This window comes from Rhincodon typus, chromosome 21 (genome assembly GCF_021869965.1).
Source record: "Rhincodon typus isolate 14 chromosome 21, sRhiTyp1.1, whole genome shotgun sequence".
Classification (NCBI taxonomy): Eukaryota; Metazoa; Chordata; class Chondrichthyes; order Orectolobiformes; family Rhincodontidae; genus Rhincodon; species Rhincodon typus.
In genome coordinates, this window is record NC_063352.1 from 43298491 (window position 1) to 43313562 (window position 15072).

A 15072-nucleotide genomic window follows, 5' to 3' on the forward strand; every position below is an offset into this window, starting at 1 on the left:
TGTGTGCGTGTGGGAGAGAGATAGAGAGTGTGTGTGTGTGTGTGTGTGAGAGATAGAGTGTGTGTGTGTGCGTGTGGGAGAGAGAGAGAGAGTGTGTGTGTGTGTGTGGGAGAGAGAGAGAGCGTGTGTGTGCGTGTGGGAGAGAGAGAGCGTGTGTGTGCGTGTGGGAGAGAGAGAGAGTGTGTGTGTATCTGGGGGAGAGAGAGAGTATGAGTGTGTGTGTGTGGGAGAGAGAGAGAGTGTGTGTGTGTGTGTGTGGGGGAGAGAGAGAGTATGATTGTGTGTGTGAGTGTGTGTGTGTGTGTGTGTGTGTGTGTGTGGGACAGCAAAAAACACAGCTTAGGTGATTGGTTGAAATTGTTTTGGTTCTTATTATTGACCAGAGGGTTAAAATCATCTCAACCCTGTTAGTATTAAATCTTTAATTAGACAACTTTTCCAGTCGGAAAATTTACATTTACTGAGATGTAAGAAATGTTTTTGATTTCTCCTGCAGAATATTCTCTTCCATTCATTAATGTTAGTGAGGAAGAAATATATGTAAATATTAAGTCAATATTATAGTGAGGATGAATCAGAACCCTCAGGTACTGATGAACATATTAAACTTTCCGTGCCATGCATTTTTTAAAAAAAGAATTTGATTTATTGATTGATTTATTGTCACACGTAGCAAGATACAGTGAAAAGTGTTGTTTTGCGTGCTATACAGGCGGATCGTACCATACAAAGTGCCATCAGGGTAACAGCACAGAGCGCAGAATACAGTGTTATAGCCGCAGAGAAGCTACAGAGAGAGAGATCAGAATTAACATTTGAGAGGTCCGTTCAAATGTCTGTTAACAGTGGGGAAGAAGCTGTTCTTGCATCTGCTCTTAAGTGTATTCAAACTTTTATATATTCTGCCCCATGGAAGAGGGTGGAAGAGAGTATAACCGGGATGGGAGAGGTCTTTGATTATGTTGGTTACTTTTTCCCGAGGCAGCAGGAACTATAGATGGAGTCAATGGATGGAAGGCTGGTTTGAGTGAAGGATTTGGTTGTATTCACAACTCCCTATGGTCCAAATGATAACTGTGGATGTAAATTCAATGGTTGTTGGGGGAGGAACCCTGGAATGTCATACCTGAAGTGCAAAGGAACTCCAAACAAAATCCCTTCAAAGGGGAAAGAGTCAAAACAAACTGGACATTGTTCTCTTGTGGCTGCAGGAATAAAGATGGGTTAACTATCTCCCCACCATCCCACTCCATGGTTAACATGAAGATTATAACCTGCAGTTCCAAAAGCATCTTTTTGTCAAGTATAGTCAATCTATACGGCTCGTGCTATATAAATTGTTGTCTCCTTTCTTGTTGGTTTTCTTGCGTGTAATGGGCGCAACACAAAATGTTGCAACCTCATGTCTCTTTTCAATAATTTTTAAATGTTGTGTTGCAAATATAAACTGCGTTGAAAGAAATTGATCTGTATTGTGTCCTACCTAACATAAAATTGAACTGTTCTCCATTGCACTTTTTTTAAAAATAAGAACATAAGGACTGGAAGCAGGAGTAGGCCATTCAGCCCCTTGAGCTTACAATGCCATTCTACACAATCATAGCTTATCTCATCTCGGCCTCAACTTCACTTCTCTGCCTGTTCGCCATAACCTTCAACCAGTTACTAAACAAAAATCTCCACCTCATATTTACTCAATGACCCTGCATCCACTGCACTCTTGGATAGTGAATTCCACAGATTCACAACCCTTTGAGAGAAGTAATTTCACCTCATCTCTGTTTTACACCTGCTGCCCCCTCATCCTGAAACTATGACCCTCTCATTCTTGATTGCCCCACATAGGGAGGAACCTCTCTCCGTCCTTATACCTTAATTAGATTTCCTCTCTTTCTTCTAATCTCCAAAGAATTTAGGTCTAAACGGCTCGTTCTTTCTTCGTAAGACACACCCCTCACCTCTGGAAACAACCTACTGAATCCTCTGAGATAACAAGGTGTAGAGCTGGATGAACACAGCAGGCCAGGCAGCATCAGAGGAGCAGGAAGGCTGACGTTTCAGGCCTAGACTACTGAATCCTCTGAACTGGTTCCGATGCATCTACAGCAATTGCAGCAAATTGGAAACCGCAGTGAGGTAACAGTAATGAACTAGATTCAACAAGTGACAATGTTATGGTAACATATGCAATGTGTGTCATTCAACAAGGCGCCAGGAGTTTGACACATTGATTTGCATTGAAAACAATATTCACCTTTTTGCTTTAACTTACACTCTGAAAGTCATCTTTCTGTGGAGAATAATACTGATCACATTTTGGTAAGTTGATGAAGTGCTAGTGAAGTGTTTAAGAACTGCATAGAATTTCAGCTGATGGAAAACATACAGGAAATAAAGCCTTTTGTTCTTTTTTTGAGTTTAACTCTAATGAAACCAGGTGCATAGAATTTTCTAAGGGGTGACTTTCATAATGTAGATTAAACTGAAAAAAGATGAACATTGTATTCAAGGCAAATGAATACCTAAAGGTCACAAGGAACTTACAAATATGTTTCACCCTCACTGTATTGGCGTTTGCCTACTGGGTTTGGCCTTTGAAGGGACTGCCTAGCTGTAAACTTAAATATAGATAGCAGTACCTAACCACCCACACTGGGCATGGTCACTGCTGTTTTCAGTTCTACCACACCCTTGTGGGTCACAGCACCAGCTCAGACAATGAGCTCCAGGCACCAACTCACCAGGGGTGAAGCCCACCAAAGACCTCCCCATCAACCTCACACCTTCTCAAGTCCCCATGCACCCTGCCTATCTGAGTCTCTGTCTTTCTTCCCCAGTCCCAAACATATGAGATGTGACATATCCAGATCTTGTAATTCATTGATAACAAGGTGTAGAGCTTTCCTGCTCCTCTGATGCTGCTTGGCCTGCTGTGTTCATCCAGCTCTACACCTTGTTATCTCAGATTCTCCAGCATCTGCAGTTCCTACTATCTCTCGTAATTCATTGTCTCCTTTTGGAAGCCATGGTGCTGTTTGCTGTCGTTGACCACCTCCTTGCCCCCTGACCCTTATACTTCCATGTTCTGTTGTCCACCTGTCTTACAGACTGAGGTACCCTCCAGCTGTAATCTGCTCTACATCCCAACAATCTACCTCCACTCCTGACCATTAAGCCTCCCAACCTCCCTCCTACAGCACCAGGTACCCCACAAACCACCCGCCCCCTACGCCTCCGCCATTGCCCTCTCAATGTCTGATGGGCAGAACTCCCAGATTGACCATGGTCCACCAACGTTGAGTGGCTTTCACAGAATCACAGAGTCCCCTACAGTGTGCAAACAGGCCATTCGGCCCAACAAGTCCACACCATCCCTCCAAAGAGCATCCCACTCCAACTCATTCCCCTACCCCTGCATTTCCTCATGTCTAATCCACCTAACCTAAGCATCTCTGGATTATGGGCAATTTAGCATGGCCAATCCACCTAGCCTGCACATCTTTGGACTGTGGGAGGAAACCCATGCAGACACGGGGAGAATGTGCAAACTCCACACAGACAGTTGCCCGAGGGTGGAATCGAACCAGGTCCCTGGCGCTGTGAGGCAGAGGTGCTAACCACTGAGACACCATGCCACCCTGCTGGGCAACGCCAGACATTGAGTGAGACCAGACCCCTGAGTGATATCTGTGCAGCTCCCCAGCCTCCTGGACTGTACCCAAATGACTGTGAGCCACTCCCCAGATGGTAGAGGCACAGACTATGAATGGGTGTGTGATAGTGCCGAACTCCTGGACGGATGTTGGAGGCAGCTTTTGACTTTCTGTGCTGGAACTGATAAGTGCCACCCTGGAAATGTGAGGAGCACCTCCCTGAAACTTTGGGATATGGCCATTTGCTTGAAGCGGTGTGTTTGCCATGCCCATAGTTGGCATGCAGGGCAGCTGTGAGCTTGGCGCAGCATGTCCATCACCTGACTGATCACTGCCGGCTGCCCAATGTGCGCTAAACAGCAAGAGAAGACAGAGGCACAATGAGACTTTCAGCTCAGGATGAGGGGGCAAAGTGTAAAGAGGCAGGGATGCTGCAAGCATCTAGGTAGGCACTAGTAAGTGAACACTAAGAAAGTAAGTGAGCAGCCCTGATGCTGCCTGGACCAGTGTGTGAGCTGGGTGCCTGTTCCCGTGAGGAGGCAGCATTTCACCACTATTTGCCAGCGCATGCCAACGTACGGTGTTGAAGAGCAACAGCGTTGTGCAAGTGCATTGGAGACGTGCCATGTGTTGGCACGGACAGGCTGGCTTGTGTCAGCCTTCCGTGGATGTGAGGAGCATTTGCCTGTTGCCGTGTGCCCCAAGATGTTGGTAACTGGGTGGCAGTCTGGAGGAGCACATGGAGAGGTGGAGCTGTTTAATTCACAGTGTCTAGTTTTGATCCATTCCATGGTGTGAAAGGAAGCTGCATATCAATAAAGCGAGATTTGCAGCTAGTGAGGATGATAGCAAGCGATATTCCCTGCAAAATAGATCTCTCATCACTGCCTGCTGGGAATTTCACCTCAATGCTGAAACTCTGTTGGAAAACTCAACCAGTTGCTCCAGGCTTTGGAAAGGGATTCTCTGGACATCTCCTGCAATACCCTCAGATATCAGCCCCCACCCTCCAAACCTGCTACAAGATTCCACCCACATTCTCGAATGATAAATTAAATTTCACCGACATAATTGCTGTGTAGGAAGTTGACAAGCAGGAACATTAGTGAAATATCTCCTGTAATGCTTTGTTACAAAACAGAAGCAAAAAAAAAATCAATAGTGCATGAAAAAATGCCATTAATATTGTGAATTATTTACATTGGGAGCGAGGTTAAAAATGAGATTCCTCAGAGATTCTGGCACTGAATGAAGATAAGGAGGGTTGGGATGACTCGTATCTTCTTGGCTTGCTTGCTTAATTCATCAGATGTATTTTGAAAGGTATATGCATATTGAATCAATGAGTGTTTAACTGTTGCTTTGCTGTGACTGTAACATGCACTGACAGGGTTCTTTGCCTTTTCTAAAGAAACAAGAACAGCATTTATTATACTTTTCATGTCTCACAATTATAATAAGAAACAGTCCAACATTTACAAACACCCACACACTTGAAATTCACACACAAACTTGAAATTCACACATGCACTCGAAATTCACACCCTTGAAATTCCACACACATTCAAAATTCACACAGACTTGAAATTCTCTCTGTCTCACACACACACCACACACACACACACACATACGCACGCACACACACAAGCATGCACACACGCACATATATTACAGAGTGGGATGGCGAACTAATCAAGTTAAGATCCATTGAATTTAAAGGGGGCTATGGATCTTGAAGGTTGGTGAGTTGACTCATTTCAGGCTGAAATTGGTGGCCTGTTGAGTTCAACATTGAGCTGATAAAAATGATTACTCTCAATTTAGTTCATTTTGCAGAGACAGTAGCTGTTGGGTTGATTTTTTTTAACTCTCTGCCTGAGGTAGGCAGATAATCAGAAGAACAAATGGGTTTCAAAACTTTCAAACTGAATTAAAACAAAGAGAGGAAACCAACTCAGGGTTTTCTACGGTGTTTCATTTGATTGTGCTCTTCAGAGAAAACAGGTGATTAACTACACAAGGATTAGCTCACTTGGTACACGGCTCTCTCAACTACCCAGTGACCCAAATATGGCCTTAGCTGGTGGATTCCAGGTACCTCTTTTATAGGATCAAATGAGATTTGAGTACATTCTTTTCATAACCAGAGTCTCAATACCTAAATGATTGTGTCTAACGGTTTGTCATCAACCAGGTCGAAGTATATCATATTTCCTTTAGTGTCACAGGATCAAAATCCTGGAATTCCCTCCCTGACAACCCTAACCCTACACCAAATAGACAACAGCTGTTCACCACCACCAAGGAACAGGCAATAAACGCTGGCCCACCAACGACGCCCACATCTCACAAAAATGAATAAATAAGGAAAGTACAGTTGCATCCACCTTTAATGAAATCACAATAATAAATGTTAACCTTAAACGATAAGCAATGTGACATTTTCCATTGCACACCATTAGCCAATGGTACCACTCTTTGCTAGTAGATGAGAAAATGAGCTGAGTTAGTTTCGGATATTTCATGACATTAATTCATGTAGAAGTTTGCGAATTGTTTCATTGGAAAGTTTTCTTTCAACCCGTGAGGGTGAGTTTGGGGCTTTTTTGGTGGGTGATTAAAGTCTTAAAAATCAGATCGGCCACTCCAACCCGCCTCCAACCTGCCCATTAGTCACATGAACTGAGGCAGGAGTTTGTCCATGAAACAATTTGCACCCAAGAATGTAGCTGCCACTTTAAATCCTTAACGACACTGCAAGACCCATTATCATTTGGATTTAAACTGCCATTGGTTTTTCGAGCTTCCCAAATCTCCTGAGGTGTATCCCCATCAACAATCTCTACTTCTCCCGCCCTTCCCCACTCCACCCCGATTCCCCCTCTCATTGCAACATCCCTCTTCAAGTTCTGTCACTTGTGCACCAGGCCTCACTCTGCACACACAGGCTTCCAATCTGCCCTAGGCCTCATAATCAATTCCAGCTCGCTGGGATGGGCTCCTGGGACACAATCCCCTCATCAAACTCCCTACACCACTTTCCCTCCAGGACTGTAACCCTTCCCCCAAATCGAGAATCAATTACTCCTTTGGGATTGAACCCCACCGCCCCACCAAAACCTACACCATCTCCACATCACCTCCCACCTTGCCAAAGTCACAGTCGTGGAGTCATACAACAATAAAACAGACCTTCAGTCCAGCCAGTCCATGCTAACCATAATCCCACACTAAACTGGTCTCACCTGCCTGCTCCTGGCCCATATCTCTCCAATCCTTTCCTAATCATGTGCTTCTCCAAATGTGTTTCAAACATTGTAACTGTACCCACATCCACCACTTCCTCAGGAAGTTCACTCCACATGTGAACCACTCTCTGTGTAAAAACTTTGCCCCTCACGTCCTTTTTAAATCTCTCTCCTCTCACATTCAAAATGTGCCCCCTAGTCTTGAAATCCCCAACCCTAGGGAAAAGACACCCACCATTAACTCCATCTATACCCCTCATGGTTTTATAAACCTCTCTCAACCTCCTACGCTCTAGTGAAAGAAGTCCCAGCCTGTCCAGCCTTTCCTTATCACTCAAACTTTCCACATCCGGTAACATCCCGGTAAATCTCTACACTAACTACTTCAGTTAGTGTAGTTCACCATAAATTCACTTCACCATAAATAAATTCAAAATAAACAAAAAAAAAGGATCTGCGGATGCTGGAAATCAGAAACAAAAACGGAAATTGCTGCAAATACTCAGTAGGTCTTGTGGCATCAGTGGAGACAAAGCAGAGTTAACGTTTTGGGTCCAATGACTCTTCTTCAGAACAGAAGGGTTATTGGACCCAAAACATTAATATTGCTTTCTCTCCATAGATGCTGGCAGACCAGCTGAGTTTTTCCAGCAAATACTATGTTTGTTTGTGAATAATTTCTAATTGTTGTGTAAGGGATTAATGCAGCAGCTAATCTGTGCCAGCAATATTTCACTAGCAGTGTGGGGATGAATAATCAGGTTGCCTTTTTTTTTGGTGCAGTGCCTGAAGGGAAAAAGTCCAGTGTCCTACAATAAAAGTGCCAAGTGGGTTTGAAATCCGAATGAGTGGTTCAGATGTTGCCTGTCCTCTCCTTAAAACATCCAGGTCAGCCGAGACGATGAATGGAAACGGAGTGTGGGATTGAACCCACAAATTTTTCACAACCCTCCCAGACCTGGGAGCACTGCCACCCATGCTCACTGACAGTTACACTCAATGCACTGCAAAAGTGATCACAAACTGTGAGCTCTTGTTCCATTCTTCACTCATCAAGTTCCAACTTGAAATTAATCAGAACCTGATGGATTTCTGCGTCCGCTATTAATTCATTTATTAGTCTGGCGTGGTAAACCTGGCAGTTTAGGTTCAGAACTTTTGCAACTGCTGACATGGTTCCCACTTTGCGAGGATAGTGCCACAGCCTCGATTCCTCAAACTCTGTTCCCAAACCGGCAGCCAACATTTACACCATTTGGGAGGAATGTTCGGGGGTGGGGGGCGTTTGGTGGTGTATGTGGGGGAAACGGTGTTGGTTTATATATTGCAAATCCATGGCTCGAGGAAACATCCGCGCAAAAGTGGTTGGGTTTCCTTTGCTGTCCTTTGGATTGTTAAATGGAGGCATGAATTTGCATAAAAGGTGGACAAACTAAATTGGAACTGGCGAGCTGATTCAAATCATAGAATTCCTACAGTGTGGAAGCAGGCCATTCTACCCATCACCAAGCCTCCAAAGAGCAGACACATCCCCCTACTTTAACCCTGCGTTTCCCACGGCTAATCCACCTAACCTGCACATCACTGGATTGTGGGAGGAAACCAAAGCAGCTCAAGGCAGCCCACGCAGACACAGGGAGAACGTGCAAACTCCACACAGACAGTCACCCGAGGCTGGAATCGAACCCGGGTCCCTGGCTCTGTGAGGCAGCAGTGCTAACCGCTGAGCCACTGTGCGTGGAATGTTTGAAGTGAGGGGGGTGGAGTGCTGGGCGGAATGAGGACTGCAGTGCTGATTTTTGGGGGGCTTTCTTACAGTTGTAACTGTCGTGATTGGAACGAGGTCAGTCAGGTGGATCCGTTGAATGTGAGTTCCCTGATTGGAGGCTGTTAAGCTGGTCCAATCAGGGAGTCCTGGCTGACAGATAGGAACAGGAGTGTCAGGGGCTCTGTTCACCCTGGGAGCCAGCTCTGAACTAGTTGGGTCAGTGTTATGTACTATGTATGTGTAAATAAAGGGTGATGGGATACTAGCCTTCAGGCAGTTATTTCAGTAACAAAGTCCCATATCAGAGAGCACTTTCTCCCAAGTCACATTAATGGGACTGGAAATGTTTCAAAGTCTGCAATCCTGATGCAGGAGCCAAACATACTGACATCTAATTGGTAACTGATAACTCTACAACTGTATAAAAGCCCATAAACCTCCATGTTATAAGTGTTACTCCATGTAGGAATGTTCCTTCAGAAAACCATAATTGAATAATATTGACTCATCCAGCATAATCAGGTAATACTGAAGGGTCACCGGACCCGAAACATTAACTCTGTTTTCTCCTTCACAGATGCTGCCAGACCTGCTGAGCTTTTCCAGCAACTTTGTTTTTGTTCCTGAATACTGAAAATGTATTCATCCTTGGGAGCATGAGTAGATGGTAGAACTTAGTTAAAGTAAAACAAATATACAAAATTGTGCATTGACTATAGGTGAATGCCAAGATTATGCTTAGCTTTCATTTCACATTTAAATGAGTTTCATCTAATTGCCAATCTAGGTGTCACATTCATTTCATAATATCAAATTGCTTTCAGGATCCTGTCATACCACTGATCAGTTCCAGTTTTCGTTAAAACTGGCAGAAGGCTGTAATGTAATAGATTACTAATTCATAAAAAATAACACTTCACCACATGAATAATGATGTTGCTGTTTTTACGCTGTAACAGTTGCTATAACACACATCAATCGCGCAATCATTTCATTTTCTGTTGACAATACCCACACGTTATAAAGGAATATGATTATCTTGTGATTGTTTCCAAGTCATGTCGTTTGTGTTGAGAATGTCGAAACATGAATAGTGCAATCAGAGTTACTGCTGCGTTCACAAAAAACAAATGGGACTGACATAACCTGCCGTGAATTTAATACAAAATAGACCATTCTGAATGGACCTCGGAAGAGAACAACACCTGCGTAAAGAATAAAGTATACTTCCGTTATTTTATCCTTAATACGTTTACATAGCAAACGACTCTGCAATGTCACTGAGGGTGAAATTGAATGCTGCCTGTCATGAAGGGGATTGGGAGCTGGGTCAGGCATGTAGGCACTGGGACATGGAGTCCACTACCTTCCCAGCTCCTCCTGACTGAGTCAAAGGTGGGAAAGGACAAGTCTGGCCTTAGTGTTTATCGAGGGCCACCTAAGGCTCTCAGCCTGTTCGGGCAATAGCGAAAAGGTGCACACCACATGGGCAGCTTTCCAGGTGTACCCAGATGCCTCAGTTGGCAACCCCATACGCTGTGAATAACCCCACTGGCAACATGGCAGTAACTGCAAGGAGACCACCCCAGCCCAGGCTGTTTGCCACTGTCACTGGTGACCTACAAACGCAGTAGTGACCATTGCTGACACATGACTCCTGCTGACGTGGAAGAGCAATGCCAGCTGTCCCACTCTTTGTGGCCGTGATGGAGGTTTCGTTTCGCAGTTTCACTGTGACTGCTGCCGAATGCATTTCGGTTTGAGACTAGAATTCTTTTAAATTTCCCAACACCTACCTGTTTTAAGTGACTCGCTTATCAATTTCCTTGGTTCTCTACACCTGGAAGATGGGCTGAATGGCCTGCTTCCACACTATAAGGGTTCTATGATCTGAATACAACATGAAGAGACAAAGAGAAACCAGGATGAAGACCAACGTCATTGAACTTGTGGAGTCCGGAGGCTCCAGCAGAATGTTGAATTGAAAGACAAGATGAGATTCCTCAAGCATGTGTTAGGTTAGGGGCAGCACGGTGGCTCAGTGGTTAGCACTGCTGCCTCACAGCACCAGGGAGCTGGGTTTGATTCCAGCCTCGGGTGACTGTCTGTGTGGAGTTCGCACGTTCTCCCCGTGTCTGCGTGGGTTTCCTCCGGGTGCTCTGGTTTCCTCCCACAGTCCAAAGATGTGCAGGTTAGGGTGGATTGGCCATGGGAAATTGCCCAGAGTGTCCAGGGATGTGCAACTCAGGTGGGTTATAGGCGGATGGGTCTAGGTGGATGCTCAGGGCTGGTGTGGACTTGTTGGGTCGAAGGGCCTGTTTCCACACTGTTGAGATTCTATGATTGGTCTCTGAGTGATGGCTAAACATCACCCAATTAAATTGGAAAATAAAAGGGGCTGACATAGGGTTCCTTAATGAGCCACTGAGACTCATCTCTGATTGGCCAACAGCACTCGGCTGGTTGGGCTTGTTCCACCAGGGTCCTGAACCCTGGAGAGAACCCAACAATAGCCACCTAAGTGCCTGAAGACTACATCATGACATTGGGCCTCCCCCGTGGAACTGATTGGGAGGAAGGCGTTGAGGTGTTTGTTGTAAGGTCTACAATCTGTCAGGCCAATTAAATCGCACCCTAAAAGTTCTAACAAATCCCAGTAAACAAGTATCATCCAATATTTTTGTCTGGCCTCTGTCAGAACCTAAAGACAAATGTCCACTGAACTATTTCTAGCTTCAAATTCCTAAAGTGAAAACATTCCATTGCAGGTGTTGTGCTCCTATATAATTTCTATATGGCTTCACTAGGTGTTCTCTGTTTTATGCTGTTCCGATGTTGATCCCTGGTTTTGGTGGGTTGAATTTGGGTGACAGATGAGACACCTGTCAAATCCTGAAAATTCCTAATCAGGGGCTTCTGACTTTAATTGTAAGTGGGGACTCACTGGGGGAAAACAGGCATGGCTTTTCCACAAGGTTAAAATGTCTTGCCATGTAAGAGTGAGAATTACCTTTACTGAGCCAGAAAGAGCCAGGAGTCCCCCTGGAGTCACGGACAATGTTAGCCTTCAGTGTTCTGGATTCACCCTTCCTTCCCATAAGATTCTCCTAAGACCCCCTTCTAGGCTGTCTAGGGAATGCCTGCTCTTCCTGTTCTGACATCTGTTCGGTATCCTTTTCATACCTCCATTCCTGCAGGGAAGTGGATCAACTGTATGAAGAGAGTTATAAGGAGAAGCTGCATAGGCTGGGACGTTTTTCACTGGAGTGTAGGAGGCTGAGGGGTGACCTTATAGAGGTTAAAAAATCATGAGGGGCATAGATAAGGTGGATGGCAGGTATCTTTTCCCTAGGGTGGGAGATTTCAAGACTAGGAGGCATATTTTTTAAGGTGAGAGGAGAAATATTTTAAAAAAGTCAAGAGGGGCATTTTTTTTTATACAGAGATTGGTTTGTGTGAGGAATAACCTTTCAGAGGAAGTGGTGGATACAGTTACAACATTTAAAAGACATTTAGGTAAGTACCTGAATAGGAAATATTTGGAGGGATATGGGCTAGGCGTGGCATGGTGGGACTAGGTTACTCTGGGATTATGGTTGGCATGGACTGGTTGGATCGAAGGGACTGTTTCCATGCTGTATGACTCTATTACTGTATGTAAATGAGTTAAAATACCCCAGAACTGCAGGCAATGTGAACATTCACCTCACTCTTTTGATGTTTGGGAGGGTAACCATACATTTTAAGGTAGAGCAACAAAGAAATAAAGCCTAAATAATCAAGATTATTCATGGACATGAAGCACACACACAGAATTTTTAAATAAATTCATTTTGAGATTGGTAATTGTTTGCAAAGCCACAACAACCTTTGCAATTATAGTTGCAATCTCGTTATTGAAAAGGTCAAATTAACAATCGCATTTGGAGAATTCGTCACAAGTCACAGAGGGATAATCATCAAAATGAAGGCGAGTGTATAAAAGCCTTCCATCAGAGTGACGGATTGGTTATAATTAACTGTTACATTTCTCTTTCAGAAACGTTGACCAGTCTTCGGCTTGTAAGTGATGGCAAATTTTGGGAGTGAGGGGCAGGACCACAAAATGCTGTCACCCGCTTCCTGCTCTCTACCAACAGCCAATCTCCAAGAGAAGAGACACAAACAGCAGGAGTGTGTTTCCCAGGGGAAAGGTATTGTCATCCATTTAACTTCTCCAGCAAGGCATGGAGACTGGGAGAGATCAGAAGGAAAGGAATTGGCCTGCTCAATGGCTAGGGAGGACAATGGAATAACTACGGCAGAGGAGAATGAAGGAATAGCAGAAGAAAATGTTTCTTACTCTGAAGAACGCATAAACCTACCAGCTTCATCGCTCCCATCTTCTCCTTCAATTTCTGGATTTTTAGGCGAATTCTTTTTTCCAACCGTTTCTTCCCCTTTAGCATCTTCAGTAAACTCCTGTGGTTCTTCCGAAACAGCGCCTTTGATTAGCCTTGTCAAATCCCTGTCAACAGAAATCGAGACCAAGGATGTGTCATCTCTGAAACCGAAGCCTTTGCTTAGCCTGGTCAAGTCCATCTCCACTGAAATCTCACGTCACGAACCAGAGGTTACCCAGTCAAAGTCAGACTCAAAGCTGAACCTGTACCTGTGGCACCAGTTAACCCAGCCCAGGGGAAGAAATGGAGATTCCAAGACAGCTCCACCATCGCCACTGCTTTCACCAGCCGAGAGCAAAATTAGTTTCTTCAAGGTTCCTGAAGTCGAAGCCAAGCTTGAAGACACCAAAAGGAAGTTCTCCGAGGCTATCCAAGAGCCATTGAGCATGCTAAGTAAGATAATTGGAGATGAAAGTAGTGGAAGCCCCAAATCTAAAGCATCACAATCAAACACCAGTAGCACAGATTCCTTCTGTTCCCCCAACTCTGAAGACTGCAGCAATGATGCATATAACAAGAACAAAAGGCCTGGGTTTGATAAGTTCAGAATGGAGATGCTTAAATCAGAAAAGAGAGAGGCTGGTAGACCACCTCATACAGAAATGTCTTCTCCAGGAAGACATGCAAAAGGGAAACAGAGGAAACAATATCTGCCCTTTCCACAGGGTTATGGGGACACCAGTAACCCAAGGTATGAGATCTGTTCGGATGGAGATGTGCTACAGATTATAGAAACTGAGCCCAATGAAGACAACATGTGGTGTGGACATGATACCACATACTCCTATTCCAGTCAAGCCTTGAGTCCACTACAACCTTCTCAAAAAGTGCCAAGTAAAACTCTAATGTGTTTTGCCGCTCTAGCCTACAGCTATTTTGTATTACCGCTGCCATCGTTCTTCTCTGGCCTCTGCGTTGGACTTGCCTGTGGATTTATAATGGGCCTACTCATCATTTCACTGCAGACACCAAGGCTTCCACAACCCATCCACATAATCCCGCTGGGTGGTGAACCTCTGCAGTCGGAGAACATAATTAGGGAACCCAAGGATTCCGAAATTGTCAAGGTAAAGGGTTGCAATTCTAGTTATTATAGTTGGCTTTAACATTTTACGCATCGTCGTTGAATCAAAATCTAGAAATTCCCTTCCTAACATAGAAATGTAGAAAATAAGTGAAGGAGTAGGCCATTCGGCCCTTCAAGCCTGCAGTACCATTTAATAGGATCATGGCTGATCTTGCAATTTCAATATCCCACTCCCGCCTTCTCTCCGTACCCCTTGATCCTTTGTCCAGCTGCCTCTTGAATATATCCAACAAATTGACCCCAACAGCTTCCTGTGGGAGAGAATTCCACAGGTTCACAACTCTCTGAATGAAGAAATTCTTCCTCATCTCAGTCCTGAATGGCTTACCCCCTTATTCTTAGACTGTGAACCCTAATTCTGGACTTGCCCAATATTGGGAACATTTTTCCCCCATCTAGCCTGTCCAGTCCCATCAGGATTTTATGCATGTCTATGAGATTCCCCCCCTCATTCTTCTAAATTCCAGCGGTACAAGCCCAGTCGATCTTTCTTCATATTTCAGTGATCATTTGGACTGCAGCAGTTCAAGAACACTTCTCATCACCATCTTCTCAAGGCTTGAGCAATAAGTGATGGATTAGCCAGTGTCTCCCACATCCCATAGATGACTACATCTTTAAAATCCTCAAGAGATAGTAAGAACTGCCGATGCTTGAGTCAGAGATAATACAGTGTGGAGCTGGAGGAACCGCAGGCCAGGCAGCATCAGAGGAGCAGGAAAGTTAACGCTTTGGGTCAGGACCCTTCTTCAGAAAAGGGTCTCTTACCTGCCCCACTCTCTTTCTTCCCCCTGCTCTCTCTTTTCACCCCTGTCTCCCTTCTGAAAAATGGTCCTGACCCGAAATGTCAACTTTCCTGCTCCTCTGATGCTGC

The 15072-nt window shown here is 44.6% G+C and overlaps 2 protein-coding genes across 2 annotated transcripts in view; one reads left to right on the plus strand and one right to left on the minus strand.

The window, feature by feature from the left end:
- Positions 1-15072, minus strand: part of LOC109913922 (heparan sulfate glucosamine 3-O-sulfotransferase 3A1-like) — a 209828-nt gene that overhangs the window by 14095 nt on the left and 180661 nt on the right. The window lies entirely within an intron of this gene.
- Positions 12739-15072, plus strand: part of tex2l (testis expressed 2, like) — a 464619-nt gene continuing 462285 nt past the window's right edge. Inside the window, exon 1 of the mRNA XM_048609254.1 lies at positions 12739-14178. Within this exon, the coding sequence (XP_048465211.1) occupies positions 12739-14178 (1440 nt within the window). The remainder of the gene's footprint in view (positions 14179-15072) is intronic.